This window comes from Oncorhynchus tshawytscha, linkage group LG03 (assembly GCF_018296145.1).
Source record: "Oncorhynchus tshawytscha isolate Ot180627B linkage group LG03, Otsh_v2.0, whole genome shotgun sequence".
NCBI lineage: Eukaryota > Metazoa > Chordata > Actinopteri > Salmoniformes > Salmonidae > Oncorhynchus > Oncorhynchus tshawytscha.
In genome coordinates, this window is record NC_056431.1 from 50,748,208 (window position 1) to 50,768,035 (window position 19,828).

Here is a 19,828-nt window from a genome sequence, read left to right on the forward strand (position 1 = left end):
AAGAGCTTTCCTCAAATTGTTTCAAGTTGGAAGCACAGAATCGTCTAGATGTATCTTCACTGGAACTAAGGAGCTGAGCACGAACCATGAAAAACAGTCCCAGACCATTATACCTCCTCCACCAAACTTTACAATTGGCACTATGCATTCAGGCAGGTAGGGTTCTCCTGGCATCCGCCATACCCAGATTTGTCTGTTGGACTGCCAGATGGTGAAGTGTGATTCATTACTCCAGAGAACACGTTTCCACTGCTCCAGAGTCTAAAGGCGACAAGCTTTACACTGCTCAAGCCAACACTTGGCATTGTGCATAGTGATCTTAGGCTTGTATGCGGCTGCTCAGCCATGGAAACACATTTCATGAAGCTCTCGACATTCCAGTTCAGCACTCGGGGGACCCATTCTGTGAGCTTGTATGGACAACTACTTTCCAGCTGAGGAGTTGTTTCACCTAAACGTTGCTACTTCACAATAACAGCACTTACAGTTGACCGGGGCAACACTAGCAGGGCAGCAATTTGACAAACTGACTTATTGGAAAGGTGGCATCCTATGACAATGAATGTCACTGAGCTCTTCAGTAAGGACATTCTACTGCCAATGTTTGTCTATGGAGATTGCATGGCTGTGTGCTCAATTTTATACACCTGTCAGCAACGGATGTGGTTGATATAGCCGAATCCACTCATTTGAAGGGTTGTCCACATACTTTTGTACTGATTATCACTCACAGCAAGGCATTTTAGCTAGCAGTTTGATAACGTGTGCTGGTTAATATTGTCTGAGCTGTGGCCATTGGTTTCTGTTAGCTCAATACTTTGCATGGCAATGTAGGGCATGTGTATTGGTAGCTACCTAAGCTTTACCAGCTTTACACAGGCTATGGTATTTATTGGATTTGATTTATGTGCCTATCACATCATATCACCATATCTATATCACCATGCCATATCACATTTCAATCTGCCATGTTGCTTATCATGCTCATGGTCAATGCTGTATGACATCCCCATCATCCATTGATCTCTTGTTACATTACATCCATAGAGAGGATCAGAGCGGAGAAGAGGAGGAGTCCATCACCCCAGAAGGGCTCCCCTTTACTCTCCCCCCAGGTGGTGTTTCTGAAGGACATTGTGTGTTACCTGTCCCTGCTGGAGAGGGGCACACCAGAGGACAAGTTGGAATGTGAGTTATAGGGGTTGGTTGGAGGCAAGTTTGTAATGACTTGTGGTTGAAAGACCAAGAGGGTCATGTGGAGTCAAAAGGTCTGTCCCTAAACCACTCAAAGACATCCTACCATAATTTGCGAGAATTAGTCTAATTAATGAATTCAGGTAATACACTCAAAAAAATCCTGGGTTTTAAACAACCCAATTTGGGTTATTTGGTAACCCAGCGCTGGGTAAATATTGGACAGAACACATGCTGGGTGATTTTGACCCAGCCTAGGTTGCGTGAATAACACAACAGGTTGGGTTTTCAGTTGGGTTTTTATTCACTTTCATACTGGGTTGACCCAACAGCTAGGTCTTTTTTTAATGGAATAGGTTATTTTCGGGAGGCGTGGCCTATTAGGGAGGTGGCCTTCAGATCATTTTATGGGGCCACATGTGAGTGTAAATGTAATATTCCTGCTCAGGTTGTTTGTACACTGCAAATTAATATTTTTGCATATTACATATTTTAGAATAAAATTACAACATTGGGATATGCATACGCTCTTGAGGAACTCGTATGTGTAAGCCTCATTAAAGCTACAAAAGTGTCAGTGTTCAACTTTATCATGTGATAACAATACAACAGACAGATAAACCAGAATGACATTTACTCTTGCGGGTGACCAAAAATAACTATCTGAAAGCTACGCCCTACTAAGCCACACCTCCAGTCTTCTGATCTGACCCACTGGGTCATATTTCAATAACCCAGCATCAACAACCCAACCTCACTCTTTTTAAAGAAAACCACCCAACTAAGTGACCCAATGCCTGCAAACCAGCAGTTGGGTCATACAAAAAAAAAACATTTTTTAGATCATACATTTAATTATTTAAGCAAATAATGTTTACAGCCATATTTATGTGGCCAAATACAGTCGAGCTCACACACACACACACACACACACACACACACACACACACACACACACACACACACACACACACACACACACACACACACACACACACACACACACACCTGCCTGCAGTGGCACAGTGTAAGTGAGTGACTGGTTGCTAGCAGTAAATCAGGAGCAGGGCTCCCATGGGGATTATCTCAGCACCTGTCCTTGTTAGCCCCTTGACATCCTTATCCGTGGTGTGTCTAATAGACTTCTTTAGCATCGGGAGCTATATCTGCACACCCTGACACAGCTAATCTCAGCTAACCGATTCCGACATCTCAACAACACAGAAGTACATGTCACGCTCTATTACCTCCCCCTGCTTCAACACAGGAGTGGTGTCGTGTAGCGCTCTAATATTTCCCCTGCTCTCCAGAGGGGGGTCTGACTGGGAATGTTAGCGGTGCTAACAAGAACTCATTATAGCTGAATCATGGGGTCTCTTTTCTCTCTTTCCCCTCTAGTCATGTTCCGGCTGTACGACACAGACGGCAATGGAGTACTGGACAGCTCGGTAAGTCTGGCCCTCTCTCCTCTTTTCTCATCTCCTCTTCTCTCCCCTTTCTAGTCCAATTACATACCAACCTTCCCACTGGGCACACCACGTAATTTCAACGTGGGTAATATTTGGTTGAGACGTTGATCAATGAGATTACAACCTTTATTCACCCAGTCAAGAAGAGCCAAAAGTTAGTTGAATTTCAAATGTGTTATCACTAGGCTTTCAACCATCTAAAAGCACAACCAAATTCCAAAGAATAAACTATCAGATTTTTGTTTAGTTGCCACCCAAATGTCTATCACTGCACTTTCAACCCTTTAAAATCACAGCACATTTCAAGTGGGAATACAATGTCACATATCTTGTTAATTTATACAACAGATTAATGTGTTACTTATCAATGTGCTTCATCTAATAGCAGAACCAAATTACCTGGATTGTAGTTGAGATTACATTAAAAGTACATGGTGCAAGTGATCAATGCCGTTCGAGATTCTGCACAGATTATTATAGCAATTGTGAAGATCTCCACAGACTTGCGACAACCTACGTATGCTATCTTGAACATTCACGCTTTATATGATTACATAAAAATACATTTATAGTTACAGTAACTTCTCCATTTCAACCAAAAATCTATCAAATCAAACTTTAAATGCACGTTTTAAATAAAGTTTAATTTGATTTAGTCCTATTCTTTAGCATAGATTGTTGGTTGAGATGGAGATGTGAATCCAACATATCAATTATTAATTTGAAAGATCTAGTTTATCTAAAAAACTGGAGGCCTCTTATACTTCAATGTTGTGATGCAAAAATACTAGGGAAATGCATAGCACTCAGAATTAAAAAGGTTTTACCGGGTATTGTTCATCCTGATCAGACAGGTTTTTTTTACATGGACGATACATTAGAGATAATATACGACAACTACTAGAAATAATAGAACAACATGAAACATCTAAGAAGTCATGCCTGGTATTTATAGCGGATTTTGATTAAATAAGACTCGATTCTAGTTATAAATACCTGGATTTTTTTTCAATTACAATGAGTCTCTTATAAAATAGGAAAAGTTATGTATAGCAACCCCAGGTGTAAAATAGTAAATAGCAGTTACTTCTCAGAGAGTTTTGATTTGTCAAGGAGTTAAACATGGGTGTCCACGGTCACCATATATATTCATTGTGGCCATTGAAATGCAAGCTATCAGATCAAATAACATTAGAGGATTAGAAATCCAAGGCTTAAAAACAAAAGTGTCCATGTATGCTGATGACTCAAGTTTTATCTTAAGTCCGAAAGCTATATGCCTGCAATGCCTCATTGAAGATCTAGATAACTTCTGGACTCTCTGGACTAAAACCTAATTATGGTAAGTGTACAATATTACGTATTGGATCTTTAAAAAAATACACATTTTACAAGACTTTGCAGTTTACCTATAAAATGGCCTGACGGTGAAGTAGACATACTTGGTATTCATAACACAAAAGACAAATGAACTCTCCACAATCAATTTCAATAGAAAACAAGTAAAAATGGACAAGATCCTGCAACCATGGAGAGGTAAATGCCTGTCTATTTATGAAGAAATTACACTGATTAAGTCCTTAGTCATATCTCAGTTTACTCACTTACTTATGGCTCTGCCTACTTATGATTATTCGTTTTTCAAATCATATGAGCAAAAAATATTTTGCTTTATCTGGGATGCTAAACCAGACAAGATTAAACGTGCATATCTATATAATGAAAATGAACTGGGTGGGTTGAGATGATTAAATATTAAAACACTAAACCTCTAAAAGTTTCACTTATACAAAAGTTTTAATTGAACCATAAATGGTTCTCAAGTAGATTATTGAGAAAAGCTCATCCATGGTTTAAAAATGGCTTTTTGTGCAGATTCCCATGTCTCATTTTCGATTAATTGAAAATGAAACCTTTTTCAAAGTCTCTTTCTTTTCCAAACCAGCATTGCAGAGATGGTTGCAATTTCAATTTCATCTCCCTGAAAAATAGAAAAAATGTTACAACAAATACTATGTCTGAACTCAAATGTGCTGGTTGATAAAATACCTGTATTTATGGAAAAGATGTTTGAAAAGGGAATAACAAAAAAATATACATTGTACATTGGAATGGTAGTTATGTCATTCATGCAGTTATCTTTATTGTTGGAAAGGTCTGCTCAATCCAAGATTACAACCAATTGATTACAGCATTACCTAAAAAATGGAGGCAGGTGGCAGCGGGAGGAATAAAAATAGCATAAATAGGAAAGTATACCAGTTTCATTTGAGGACCAGGATGTTGACAGCTGTGCCATGCAGATTACAAAATACTTGAGAAGAGATTTGATGGACCAATTCTATGGTAGAGCATGTATGAGTTGATATATAAAACGAAGCAAGATTCAAGAATTCATGCTTTCATCTTAAATTATAAATCTCTCAAAATCTGTGGATTCCATTCGATTAGATAGATTCAAATTGTATGCTAAACATCACAGCATAGTTGAAAGATATATGATGCATAGAAATCCGAAGAGGGTGGCCAGCAGAGATAGGTGGGATGGGCTAAGGGAAGCTGAGGGTTGGGATGTGGAATTGGTTTATTCTGAATAATTTTTTGAGGGTGGGGGTGGGGGGCGACGACTGTGGGGGAGGGTCTCGGATGGCTGAGGGGCAGCTCTCTAGGAACTGGGGGTGATCTTGGAGGGCTGGTGGCCTGGCAGTTGGGAGCTTGGGCCAGTGGCTGATAGTTCGCTGAGATCTGTCGACATGCCCTTGAGCAGGGCGTTGACCCTGGTTGCTTCTGTGGGTCGCCCTGGATGTTAGTCTGTTAGATGACTGAATTTAATGTAAATGCTGACTGGCTTCACTGCAAGTACATCATATGTTTTAATATTCAATAAACATTTTACAAAAATGTCAAACAAACTGGAATTAAAGCTACACAGATGGAACTATCAAAGCAGAATAGACATCTTCAAATGTTGATATTTTGTTGCTTTGACAAACAAAAACAATGAAATGTAACTAAATATCATTACATTTGAAATCAACCAGAGCTTGAAACCCTAGGTCTTTCAAGAAAATAGTCACACATCTTGACTTTAACATTTTGTTCTGTAACAGCCTGAATAAAAAATTGATTAGATTTAGATTCTGTCTCACTGGCCTACACACAATGCCCCATAATGTCAAAGTGGAATTATGTTTGAGGAGGTTTTACAAATTAATACAAAATTCAAAGCTTAAATAGCTTCAGTCAATAAGTATTATACCCCTTTGTTCGGGCAAGCCTAAATAAGTTCAGGATAAAAAAAGTATTGCTTAACAAGTCACATAAGTTGCATTGACTCACTGTGTGCAATAGTATTTTTGAATGACCTCATCTCTGTACCCCACATATACAATTATCTGTAAGGTCCCTCAGTTGAGCAGTGAATAACAGACAGATTCAACCACAAAGACCAGGGAGGTGTTCCAGTGCCTTGCAAAGAAGGGCATCTATTAGTAGAAGGGTACAAATCTGACATTGAAGTTATTAAATACACTTTGTATGGTGTCTCAATACACCAAGTCACAACAAAGATACAGGCGTCATGTCACGGTCGTTGTATGGAGAAGACCAAGGCGCAGTGTGATAAGCGTACATTATATTTTATTAAATGAATGCAACACTGAACAAAACGATACAAAATAACAAAACCAACCGTGAAGCAGTACGACTAGTGCGAACAGGCAACTAAACATAGAATAATAACCCACAAAACCAAAATGGAAAATGGCAACCTAAATAGGATCCCCAATCAGAGACAACGATAAACAGCTGCCTCTGATTGGGAACCAATTCAGGCCACCATAGAGCTACATATACCTAGACATACTAAAACCCCATAGAATTACAAAAACCCTAGACAGGACAAAAACTAAACCAACCACCCTTGTCTCCCCCTGACCTAACCAAAATAATAAAGAAAACAAAGATAACTAAGGTCAGGGCGTGACAGTACCCCCCCCAAAAGGTGCAGACTCCCGTTCACAAACCTTAACCTATATGGGAGGGTCTGGGTGGGCATCTAACCTCGGTGGCGGCTCTGGTTCTGGACACCGCACCCCTTCTTTACACTGAGTCGGCTCTTGTAGCACTGACCTGTGGATCATCGTTGGTGGCTCTGGACTGCGGATCCTCGCCGTAGGCCCCGGCCTGGGGACCCTCGCTGCGTGGATCATCGCCGGATGTTCTGAACTGGGGACTGTTGCTGGAGACCCCGGACTGGGGACCGTCGCTGGAGACCCCGAGCTGGGGACCGTCGCTGGAGACCCCGAGCTGGGGACCGTCGCTGGAGACCCCGAGCTGGGGACCGTCGCTGGAGGCTCCGGACTGTGGCCCGTCGTTGGAGGCTCCGGACTGTGGCCCGTCGTTGGAGGTTCCGGTCTGTGTACTGTCGCCGGACGCTCTGGACTGGGTACTGTCGTCGGACGCTCTGGACTGGATACTGTCAAATCAAATCAAAATGTATTTATATAGCCCTTCGTACATCAGCTGATATCTCAAAGTGCTGTACAGAAACCCAGCCTAAAACCCCAAACAGCAAGCAATGCAGGTGTAGAAGCATGGTGGCTAGGAAAAACTCCCTAGAAAGGCCAAAACCTAGGAAGAAACCTAGAGAGGAACCAGGCTGTGTGGGGTGGCCAGTCCTCTTCTGGCTGTGCCGGGTGGAGATTATAACAGAACATGGCCAAGATGTTCAAATGTTCATAAATGACCAGCATGGTCATATAATAATAAGGCAGAACAGTTGAAACTGGAGCAGCAGCACGGTCAGATGGACTGGGGACAGCAAGGAGTCATCGTGTCAGGTAGTCCTGGGGCATGATCCTAGGGCTCAGGTCCTCCGAGAGAGAGAAAGAAAGAGAGAATTAGAGAGAGCATATGTGGGGTGGCCAGTCCTCTTCTGGCTGTGCCGGGTGGAGATTTTAACAGAACATGGCCAAGATGTTCAAATGTTCATAAATGACCAGCATGGTCGAATAATAATAAGGCAGAACAGTTGAAACTGGAGCAGCAGCACGGTCAGGTGGACTGGGGACAGCAAGGAGTCATCATGTCAGGTAGTCCTTGGGCATGGTCCTAGGGCTCAGGTCCTCCGAGAGAGAGAAAGAGAGAAGGAGAGAATTAGAGAACGCACACTTAGATTCACACAGGACACCGAATAGGACAGGAGAAGTACTCCAGATATAACAAACTGACCCTAGACCCTAGCCCCCGACACATAAACTACTGCAGCATAAATACTGGAGGCTGAGACAGGAGGGGTCAGGAGACACTGTGGCCCCATCCGAGGACACCCCGGACAGGGCCAAACAGGAAGGATATAACCCCACCCACTTTGCCAAAGCACAGCCCCCACACCACTAGAGGGATATCTTCAACCACCAACTTACCATCCTGAGACAAGGCTGAGTATAACCCACAAAGATCTCTGCCATGGCACAACCCAAGGGGGGCGCCAACCCAGACAGGATGACCACATCAGTGAATCAACCCACTCAGGTGACACACCCCTTCCAGGGACGGCATGAGAGAGCCCCAATAAGCCAGTGACTCAGCCCCTGTAAAAGGGTTAGAGGCAGAGAATCCCAGTGGAAAGAGGGGAACCGGCCAGGCAGAGACAGCAAGGGCAGTTTGTTGCTCCAGAGCCTTTCCGTTCACCTTCCCACTCCTGGGCCAGACTACACTGGTAGAACAAAACTATACAAAACAAACAGTGACGCAATATGACACCTAAATAGGGTCCCCAATCAGAGACAGCTAAACAGCTGCCTCTGATTGGGAACAATCAGGCCACCATAGACCTTCATATACCTAGACATACTGAAACCCCATAGAATTACTATGGGTACTTCGCACGTCAGGGCGAGTGCGGGGAGCAGGCACAGGACGTACTGGACTGTGGTGGCGCACTGGAGGTTTGGAGTGTAGAGCTGACACAACCCGTCCTGGCTGGATGTTTATTTTCGCCAGTACGCAGAACCGGCGCCAAAGAGGTATACTGGAGACCAGGAGCGCTGAGCCGGCACCCTCCTTCCTGGCTGGATGCCCATTCTAGCCCGGCCAATACGAGGAGCTGAAAGAGAGCGCACCGGGCTAGAATAGCGCACTAGAGAAACCGTGCGCTCTACCGCATAACACGGTGCCTGACCAGTAACACGCTCCCCCCAGTAAGCACGAGGAGTAGGCTCAGGTCTCCGACCTGACTCATGCAATCTCCTCCTGTGCCCCCCAATTTTTTTTTATTGGGGCTGCCTATCGGGCTTCCGTGCTAGCCGTGTATCTTCATATTGTCGCTGTTCCTCTATTCTCCGGTATTTATCCTCGTAGTATCGCCGTTCCGCTTTCGCTGCCTCTAACTCCTCCTTAGGACTGCGATACTCCCCCGGCTGTGTCCAGGGTCCTGCTCCATCTAATATCTCCTCCCAGGTCCATTTCCCCATTAAGCGCTGTTCCTCCTTTTCACGCTGCTTGGTCCTGGTTTGGTGGGTTATTCTGTCACGGTCGTTGTATGGAGGAGACCAAACTGCAGCGTGATAAGCGTACATTCTATTTTATTAAACGAATGTAACACTGAACAAAACTATACAAAACAAACAGTGACGCAATATGACTAGTGCGAACAGGCAACTAAACATAGAAAAATAACCCAGAAAACCATAATGGCAAATGGCAACCTAAATAGGATCCCCAATCAGAGACAACGATAAACAGCTGCCTCTGATTGGGAACCAATTCAGGCCACCATAGACCTACATATACCTAGACATACTGAAACCCCATAGAATTACAAAAACCCTAGACAGGACAAAAACACCTAGACAATACAAAAACTAAACCAACCACCCTTGTCACACCCTGACCTAACCAAAATAATAAAGAAAACAAAGATAACTAAGGTCAGGGCGTGACACGTCCTTCCTAACTCAGTTGCCAGAGAGAAAGGAAACCACTCAGGGATTTCACCAATGGCTGTGATAGGAGAAAACTGAGGATGTATCAACAACATTGTTGTTACTCCACAATACTAACCTAAATGATGGAGTGAAAAGAAGGACGCCTGTACAGAATACAAATATTCCAAAACATGCATCCTGTTTGCAATAAGCCATTAAAGTAAAACTGCAGAAAATGTGGCAAAGAAATGAACTTTATGTCCTTAATATGAAATGTTTTGTTTGGGGCAAATTCAACACAACACATCACTGAATACCAGTCTTCATTTTTTCAGGCATGGTGGTGGCTGTATGATGTTATTGGTGTGCTTGTCATCAGCAAGAACTATGGAGTTTTTTTAGGATAAGAAAGAGCGGAATAGAGTTAATCACAGGCAAGATCCTAGAGGAAAACCTGGTTCAGTCTACTTTCCTACAGACAATGGAAGATAAATTCACCTTTCAGCAGGACAGTAACCTAAAACATAAGGCCAAATATACACTGGATTTGCTTACCAAGACGACAGTGAATGTTCCTGAGTGGCCTAGTTACAGTTTGGACTTAAATTGGCGTGAAAATCTATGGCAAGACTTGTCAAGCAATGATCAACAACCAACTTGACAGAGCTTGAAGAATTGTTTTAAGAATCATTTTCAGATAGGGTACAATCCAAGCGTGCAACGCTCTTAGAGACTTACCAAGAAAGACACAGCTGTAATCGCTGCCAAAGGTGATTCTAACATATGAATGAGATACTTCTGTATTTAATTTTCAATAAATGTGCTAAAAATGTGTTTTCACTTTGTTATTATCGGGTATTGTGTGTCGATGTGTGTGGGGAAAAATCAATTTAATCCTTTTTGAATTCAGGCTGTAACACCACAAAATGCGGAATAAGTCAAGGGGTATGAATACTTTCTGAAAGCACTGTATTGTCTATTTGAGGTTAATCCTGGGTTTAATTGAAAAAAATGTCATAGCTAAGCAGGGCTGGCCTAGGTTGAAACCCTGAATGGGAGACTGAATTAATAGCTGTAGATAGATCAAATCTCCTGTTTTTTTCTTCTTCTTATAGTGGATATCATGTGACGTTGTTTTAAAGGTACAAATTCAATATACAGTACCAGTCAAACGTTTGGACACACCTACTCATTCAAGGGTTTTTCTTTATTTTTACTATTTTATACATTGTAGAATAATAGTGAAGACATCAAAACTACGAAATAACACACATGGAATCATGTAGTAACCAAAAAACTGTTAAACAAATCTAAATATATTTTATATTTGAGATTCTTTAAAGTAGCCACTCTTTGCTTTATGTGTGGATGAGGTCATTTATTATCAAGAAGACTACCACAATGTTGTTGTTGTTGTGGTCTAACGTTTTGCCCTCTTCCTGTGTGTGTAGGAACTGGACCGCATCATCAATCAGATGGTCCACGTGGCAGAGTACCTGGAATGGGACTCTACAGAGCTGCGACCAGTAAGAATGCACACAGCCTTATGTGTCTTGTTTTCGCTGGTCCCAACATATTGGAGCGTTGGAGTAGGTCGACCTGAACAGGCTAGCTTAACTACAGTGACAAGGAAATAACGGAACGTTACAGTATCACAATTTGGCAAGACTTTACTGGACTTTCCTCCCCGTCTCCGCCCAGATCCTGAAGGAGATGATGGAAGAGATAGACTATGACCGGGACGGAACAGTCACCCTGGAGGAGTGGATCAGGGGAGGCCTCACCACCATCCCTCTGCTGGTCCTGCTGGGCATGGAGACGGTGAGGCATTTTGTGTGTGTGTAATATAATATGATAATGGATGCCATTTAGCAGATGTTTTTATCTAAAGCAACTTGCAGTACAGTGAGTGCATACATGAGTGCATACATTTTAGTAAGTGTATGATCCCTGTGGGGAGAAAGAGAAAGTGTTTGTGTGTGTCTCTCTGAGTGCGTTTGGGGCGGCAGTTCCAAAAAAATCAATTCAGAAAGATCTTTTTGTGGTGATGGATTACTTTAACAAAAAATGGATTAGCCCACTTTTAAGCACTCTGGTCAATCATGCCATTTTCTCCACTGATCTCTTGCTCTCTCACTCTCTCTCTCTCTCTCTCTCTCTCTCTGTAGAATGTGCAGGAGGATGGGCAGCATGTGTGGAAATTAAAGCACTTCAACAAGCCAGCCTACTGTAACTACTGCCACACAATGCTGCTGGGAGTCCGCAAGCAGGGCCTCTGCTGCTCTAGTGAGTCTGTGTGTGGCCCTCAGTTCCACTCTCTCTCTCCTTCAGTCCCTATTTCTGTCCCTCGTTGGCATTCACTACTCTACTCTCTCTGTTCTGTCGCTTCCTGGGTGCCTTTCAGTTCCTCTCTCTCTTTCAACCAGATGCTTGTCTCTATTTCTCTCTGACTCTGTTATCGCATCCTCCATTCTGTGAATAACAAACATGATTCCGTGACTAATTAATGATCTATTATCAAGGCAAATGTTATGTTATCGCTGGGTCATTTTATTACATGTTTCAATGAAAGGGTTGGTCTGGTGTTTGGTGTTCATCCACTGGTTAACTGGCTCTCTGTGTACCTCTGTGTTTCAGTATGCAAGTACACAGTCCATGAACGCTGTGTGTCCAAAGACATCGCTGCCTGCATCAGCACCTACGCCAAGTCCCGCAGACACACTAATGTGAGTACTATACATACAACTAAACACACACATAAACACAGACAGTAATGATATTGTCATGTGTGTCATTGCAGTATCTATTATGTGCCTATGTTTAGAAAAAGTGTGACAAATATTGAGAAATGTAGGTCTACACTTTACTGTATGACTCACAATTCTCTTGCGTGCATTACTCATTCTAGTGTAATCCTCTCAGTCAGTGAGCTTGACTGTGACTCAGGCCTACAATATCCTACCTTAAGTGACTCTTTAGTGTGATGCCTTAAGCTGAGAGCTAACCCACAGCTAACCCCTAACCACCATCTGACTAACGTTGTGTGAATAGAACGCCCTGTCGTTGCTAAGCAACCTGTTCTGGCAGTTGGCCGAGTGCTAAGGACTGGAGAGGAGCAGGGGATCATGGGAACAGGGACTCACACACACACACACACACACACACACACACACACACACACACACACAGGATCATGGCGGCAGGGAGATCATGCAGAGCTACTTATGTTGTTAACCGGTCTCTATATATAACCTCTGATTTAATTAGACCTCTTCTGGAATGAACTCACAGACCTTGAAATTGTCCCTCTAAGGCCCCCTTCTCTCTCTCCAGATGGAGGTCTACTCTGTTTCAGCTCCACTTCACTTTCTCAAGTCTGGTTCACTAGCAGATGATGCCTTTCAGAAGGCCTTTTATTTTGTAGATATCTGGCACTAAATATAGCACGTTTTAGCACTGGATTTATGTTGTGACCTCGTGATTGTTACTGTCTCTATCCTTCTCGTTCTTTCTCTCCCTCTCTCCCACCCCCCTCCCTCCAGGCTATGCAGCACGTGTGGATGGAGGGAAACTCTCCCACTAAGTGCGACCGCTGTCACAGAAGTATCAAGTGCTACCAGGGCTTAACGGGCCTACACTGTGTGTGGTGTCAGATCACTGTAAGTAGTACACACTCAGGGCCATAACTACATATGAGGACACTGAGGTAATACAAATATATATATTTGTACACAATAAAGAAAATCAATTACGAGTAAACATGAAAATATTGCTCCCAGCATTGATCAAAGCTCAGAACACTCATATTCTTGATCTGACTGAGTTCTAATCGCGACTGCCTCTTTGCGAACTAGTGGAATCATGAACTGTTTTTTTTTCGTTATGTTCGGCTGCATCCCCTGGATTTGCTTCGCAGATTTGCATTTTTAGCAGCACAGGCCGAGGGCCTGAGACGTGAAACGAACTACCCCAGCTCGGTCAAGTAAGCTAGCTGCTGACAGTGTGTTTGCCAGATACCAAACAAAAAGCAATTTTATAACTGCCCGCAACTCGTGTCGCGTCTACAGACATCCCCCAAACAAACAAAAAGCAACTCTCGGAGTATGACTTGGAAAATAGTTGCTTAAAAATGTGTCAGTCAGTCGGGTGGCTAGCTGCCGGCAGAGACTTCTATTTCAGTAATGTTGAATTGCTCTGGCTAGTATTATTATTTTTTTAATGTTATTTTTTACCTTTTTTTCATGATATTCAATTGGTAGTTACAGTCTTGTCCCATCGCTGCAACTCCCTTACTGACTCAGGAGAGGCGAAGGTCGAGAGCCATGCATCCAACGAAACACGACCCTGACAAGCCGCACTGCTTCTTGACCATCAATCAATCAAATGTATTTATAAAGCCCTTCTTACATCAGCTGATGTAACAAAGTGCTGCACAGAAGCCCAGCCTAAAACCACAAACATCAAGCAATGCAGGTGTAGAAGCACGGTGGCTAGGAAAAACTCCCTAGAAAGGCCAGAACCTAGGAAGAAACCTAGAGAGGAACCAGGCTATGAGGGATGGCCAGTCCTCTTCTGGCTGTGCTGGATGGAGATTATAACAGAACATGGCCAAGATGTTCAAATGTTAATAAATGACCAGCAGAGTCAGAAAATAGTAATCACAGTGGTTGTAGAGGGTGCAACAGGTCAGCACCTCAGGAGTAAATGCCATTTGGCTTTTCATAGCCTTTCATAGCCTTTTCATGGCTTTTCATAGCCGATTAGCCGAGTATCTCTACCGCTCCTGCTGTCTCTAGAGAGTTGAAAACAACAGGTCTGGGACAGGTAGCACGTCCGGTGAACAGGCCAGGGTTCCATAGCCGCAGGCAGAACAGTTGAAACTGGAGCAGCAGCACGACAAGGTGGACTGGGGACAGCAAGGAGACATCAGGCCAGGTAGTCCTGAGGCATGGTCCTAGGGCTCAGGTCCTCTTAAATCTTACATTCACACAGGACACCGGATAAGACAGGAGAAATACTCCAGATATAACAGACTGTCCCGAGCCCCCCGACACATAAACTATTGCAGCATAAATACTGGAGGCTGAGACAGGAGGGGTCGGGAGACTGCTCGCTTAACACGGAGGCCAGCCACACCAATGTGTCGGAGGAAGCACCGTACAACTGGCGACCGTGTCATAGGCCTATATTAAAATGCAATAAATACAGTTCTAAAAATGTCATACGTTTTCATTTATATCGTTTGTTGTTTGTCTTAATCTCGATCACCCACTGGAGTTGATAGTTTACCCATTACCTAGCTTGTTTTTACCATTACATCACTGATATTAATATAGAATTGTAAGTGATTAATACAATCATCTGTGTGCTCCATTGATGTCTGTTTGTGTGGAGGTTGATTAGTAATGCCTACGAATACAAAGTGAAAGCTTCACTAAAACTCAAACCCTGATTATGGCCCTGTACGCACTTCCCTCTGCTGGAGAACTCCTAGAATTGGGGCAATGTTTCTGTTCATAGTGCGTCAAATGCCTCAGAGAGCTTCTGTTGATAACAATGAACCTGAGGAAGTTCTCGGGAATAGTTATTTTATATTTTCTCATTTCTACTTTACCTTATATGTCCACTAGATGTCCCCATTAGGTAAATGCTCAGATGAAAATTCTAACTGTGGTACCTCAAACCACCAGTAAGGGGAGTTCAAAGATCTTGCTAGGGTTGTCAATTTATATATATACTGTATATATAGTTTAGTAATGTGCTCATCCCTGTAGCATCACAGCAGGAATTTATTCATCCTCGGTCTTAGAAGCAGCTACTGTACTTTACATTATATCTGGTACTGTTATGCAATACTTGGCACTGTGTCAAATGCCTATTTTTGTTTTTCTTTTCCACTCTTCTCCTTCGCCTCATTCTCCTTCTTCTACTCCTTCTCTGCTCCTTTCCTACCTCCATCCTCCTCATCCTCCTTCCTGATCAGCTCCATAATAAGTGTGCGTCCAACATGAAACCAGAGTGTGATGGAGGAGCCCTTAGAGACCACACTCTACTCCCATCCTACATCTGCCCTGTAGTCCTGGTGAGATCACACGCCGTAAATCACACTCTGAATCTCTAAATGTTTTATCTCCAATACTTTCAATGCTGAAAAAAAACCTTTAAATATATAATTATAGACCCACAAAAGTATACTGAGGGGTGTACGGTTCATAATAATGGATGGAATGGGGTGAATGGAATGATATCAAACACATGGAAACCATGTATCTGAGGTACATTTATTCCATTCCAGTCATTATTATGCACCCGTCCTCCCCAATTAAGGTGCCACCGGCCATCTGTGATATACATCTTTTGTCCAATTTCTCTGTCACAAGTCATATACGCATTAACACATTTATATTTGTGTCTATTTATGTGTCTCTATGCCTGCTGGCCTATCTATCTGTCTATAGGACCGTCATTCTGTTGTGAAGCGGGGTGAAGGTGACTCCCCGCCCAGCACCAGCCCTGACGACCCGAGTCAAAGCTTCAAATTCACAGGAGACGGACAAGCACTGCAGGTGAGTGAATCGAGCCCAGAGCATCTTCAGAGCCTTGGAGTCTGTTGTGTTAGCTCATGGCAGGCTAAAATGTTGATTGTGTATCTATGAATATACAAGATATCTCATTAGACTGTCTCTGCTCTCCTGTCCAGATCACTCCTCTCCCAGGCACACATCCCCTCCTGGTCCTGGTCAACCCAAAGAGTGGCGGGAGACAAGGGGAGCGGTAAGTGACAGAGCACACATTTCCTAGGTGGTAAAGGTCCGGAGGGATATTGTCTATCGGCATAGTAACAAACCCCCCATCTCGTGACCCATGTGACCCAAACTGTTCACTCCCCTCTTGTTGGCACAAAGAAAATATTTGCATTCTAAAGCTAATTTCCTGCAATTCGACAAATTTGACATAGGGCAGATAATTTGCTTTACAGGTTTATAGCTAATTTCTTGCAATTCTACATATTTTGCCATGTCTTATGTGTGTTCATATGATACCTGAGTGAGCCAAATTGGCACCTTTTATTGGATGGGTAAAACAAAAAAAGCAGGTATGGTGAAATTATTAATGACACTTTGGATGGTGTATCAATACACCCAGTCACTACAAAGATACAGGAGTCCTTCCTAATTCAGTTGCTGGAGAGCAAGGAAACCGCATAGGGATTTCATCATGAGGCCAATGGTGACTTTAAAACAGTTACAGAGTTTAATGTTTGTGATAGGAGAAAACTGAGGCTGGATCAACAACATTGTAGTTTCTCCACAATACTAACCTAAATGACAGTGAAAAAAGGGTGCCTGTCCAGAAACAAAATATTTCAGTAAAACTGCAGAAAATGTGGAGAAGAAAAATACTTTATGTCCTGAATAAAAAGTGTTCTGATTGGAGCAAATCCAAATCAAGACATCACTGAGTACCACTCTTCATATTTTCAAGCATGGTGGTGCTGCATCATGTTATGGGTATGTGTGTTATCAACAAGGACTAAGAAGTTTTTTAGGATACAAAGAAACAGAATAGAGCTAAGCACAGGCAAAAAAAGAGGAAAACCTGGTTCGGTGTGCTTTCCTACAGACACTGGGAGACAAATTTACCTTTCAGCAGGACAATAACCTAAAACACAAGGCCAAAGATACACTGGAGTTGCTTACCAAGTCGACATTAAATGTTCGTGAGTGGCCTAGTTACAGTTTTGACTTAAATCGGCTTAAATATGGCAAGACTTGAAAAGGGCAGTCTAGAAATGATCAACAACCAACTTGACAGAGCTTGAAGAATCTTTTTAAGAGTAATGTGCATATTTTATAATCCAGGTGAGTGAAGCTCTTAGAGATTTACCAGAAAGACTCAAATCAAATCAAATTTATTTATATAGCCCTTCGTACATCAGCCGATATCTCAAAGTGCTGTACAGAAACCCAGCCTAAAACCCCAAACAGCAAGCAATGCAGGTGTAGAAGCACGGTGGTTAGGAAAAACTCCCTAGAAAGGCCAAAACCTAGGAAGAAACCTAGAGAGGAACCAGACTATGAGGGGTGGCCAGTCCTCTTCTGGCTGTGCCGGGTGGAGATTATAACAGAACATGGCCAAGATGTTAAAATGTGCATAGATGATCAGCATGGTCAAAAAATAATAATCACAGGCAGAACAGTTGAAGCTGGAGCAGCAGCACGGCCAGGTGGACTGGGGACAGCAAGGAGTCATCATGTCAGGTAGTCCTGAGGCATGGTCTCAGGTCCTCCGAGAGAGAGAGAGAAAGAAAGAGAGAATTAGAGAGAGCATACTTAAATTCACACAGGACACCGGATAAGACAGAAGTACTCCAGATATAACAAACTGACCCTAGCCCCCGACACATAAACTACTGCAGCATAAATACTGGAGGCTGAGACAGGAGGGGTCAGGAGACACTGTGGCCCCATCCGATGATACCCCTGGACAGGGCCCAACAGGAAGGATATAACCCCACCCACTTTGCCAAAGCACAGCCCCCACACCACTAGAGGGATATCTTCAACCACCAACTTACCATCCTGAGACAAGGCCAAGTTTTGCCCACAAAGATCTCTGCCACGGCACAACCCAAGGGGGGGCGCCAACCCAGACAGGAAGATCACATCAGTGACTCAACCCACCTAAGTGACGCACCCCTCCTAGGGACGGCATGAAAGAGCACCAGTAAGCCAGACTCCCAGCTGTAATCACTGCGAAAGGTGATTCTAACATGCATTGACTCAGAGGTATGACTACTTATGTAAATGAGATATTTCTGTATTTCATTTTCAATAAATTTGCTAACATTCCTAAAAACATGTTTCCACTTTGTCGTTATCGGGTATTGTGTGTAGATGGGTGAGAAAATAAATATATTTAATCAATTTTTAATTCAGGCTGTAACAACAAAATGTGGAAAAGAGTAAGATCGTGCCGACAGATATGGCAGCTCTGCTTCTAGCCCCTAAGAAAATGTGCAATATTTAGTTTTTTTGTGTGCTATTTCTTACATTATTAGCCCAGTCATTTTTTTGTGTTATTACATACAGTTGGAAAGAACTTTTCGATATCAGAGCAGCAGTAACTCACCAGTATTACAACCAATAATGACTTTTCCAAATTGGATCCTTTGTTCGTACCCCCCAGGGCAATTTAATTTATTCCAGAGGCTGCTCCAAAACACAGCCAATGGAGAAGAGGTAATCGGAGTGGACTTCTAGTCTGACTCAGGAGGCGTGCACACCATCCATCGCTTCTGAGTATATTACTCGCTAATGTTCAGTCTCTGGATAATAAAGTAGCAGAGCTCAGGGCGAGGATCTCATTCCAGAGAGACATCAGGGACTGTAACATACTCGGTTTCATAGAAACATAGTTCTCTTGGGATATACTGTCCACATCCATACAGTCAGCTGGGGTCTCAGTACATTGCGCAGACAGGAATAAAGAACTCTCCGGGAAGAAGAAAGGCGGGGGTGTATGTTTCATGATTAACTACTCATGATGTGATTGTGATAACATACAGAAACTCAAGTCGTTTTGTTCACCCAACATAGAATAGCTCAAAATTAAATGCCAACCGTATTACCTCCCAAGATAATTATTTTTGGTCAAACTGATACCATGACAGCCCTCGAAGAACTACACTGGACTTTATGCAAACTGTAAACCACATATCCTGAGGCCGCATTTATTGTAGCTGGGGATTTTAACAAAGCAAATCTGAGGAAAGCGCTATCGAAGGTCTACCAACACATTGACTGTAGTACTCACGCTGGGAAAACATTGAACCACCACTACTCAATTTTTAAAAATGCCTACAAGTCCCTCCCATTGGCGAATCTGATCACGACTCCATTTTGCTCCTCCCTTCCTATAGGCAGAAACTCAAACAGGAAGGAGAAAGGGGGATACCTCGTCAGTTGTACAACTGAATGCCTTCAACTGAAATGTGTATTCCACATTTAGCCAACCCCTCTGAATCAGAGAGGTGCGAGGGGCTGCCTTATAATCGACATACACGTCTTCGGAAGTACTCGTGATGAGGTCTATTCAAAGCTGGTTTGACCAATCGGAATCCATGCTTCAAGATTGTTTTGATCACGCGGACTGGGATTTGTTCCAGGTAGCCTCTGAGAGTAACATTGACGTATACGGTGACTGAGTTTCTTCAGGAAGTGTATGGGAGAAGTT

The 19,828-nt window shown here is 43.0% G+C and overlaps 1 protein-coding gene across 1 annotated transcript in view; it reads left to right on the forward strand.

Moving 5' to 3' along the window:
- LOC112224251 (diacylglycerol kinase gamma) overlaps positions 1–19,828 on the forward strand; it is a 165,948-nt gene that overhangs the window by 58,929 nt on the left and 87,191 nt on the right. Inside the window, exons 6-15 of the mRNA XM_042319263.1 lie at positions 1,048–1,188; positions 2,593–2,642; positions 11,044–11,118; positions 11,294–11,413; positions 11,761–11,878; positions 12,230–12,318; positions 13,135–13,251; positions 15,576–15,674; positions 16,051–16,158; positions 16,293–16,366. Of these exons, the coding sequence (XP_042175197.1) occupies positions 1,048–1,188; positions 2,593–2,642; positions 11,044–11,118; positions 11,294–11,413; positions 11,761–11,878; positions 12,230–12,318; positions 13,135–13,251; positions 15,576–15,674; positions 16,051–16,158; positions 16,293–16,366 (991 nt within the window). The remainder of the gene's footprint in view (positions 1–1,047; positions 1,189–2,592; positions 2,643–11,043; positions 11,119–11,293; positions 11,414–11,760; positions 11,879–12,229; positions 12,319–13,134; positions 13,252–15,575; positions 15,675–16,050; positions 16,159–16,292; positions 16,367–19,828) is intronic.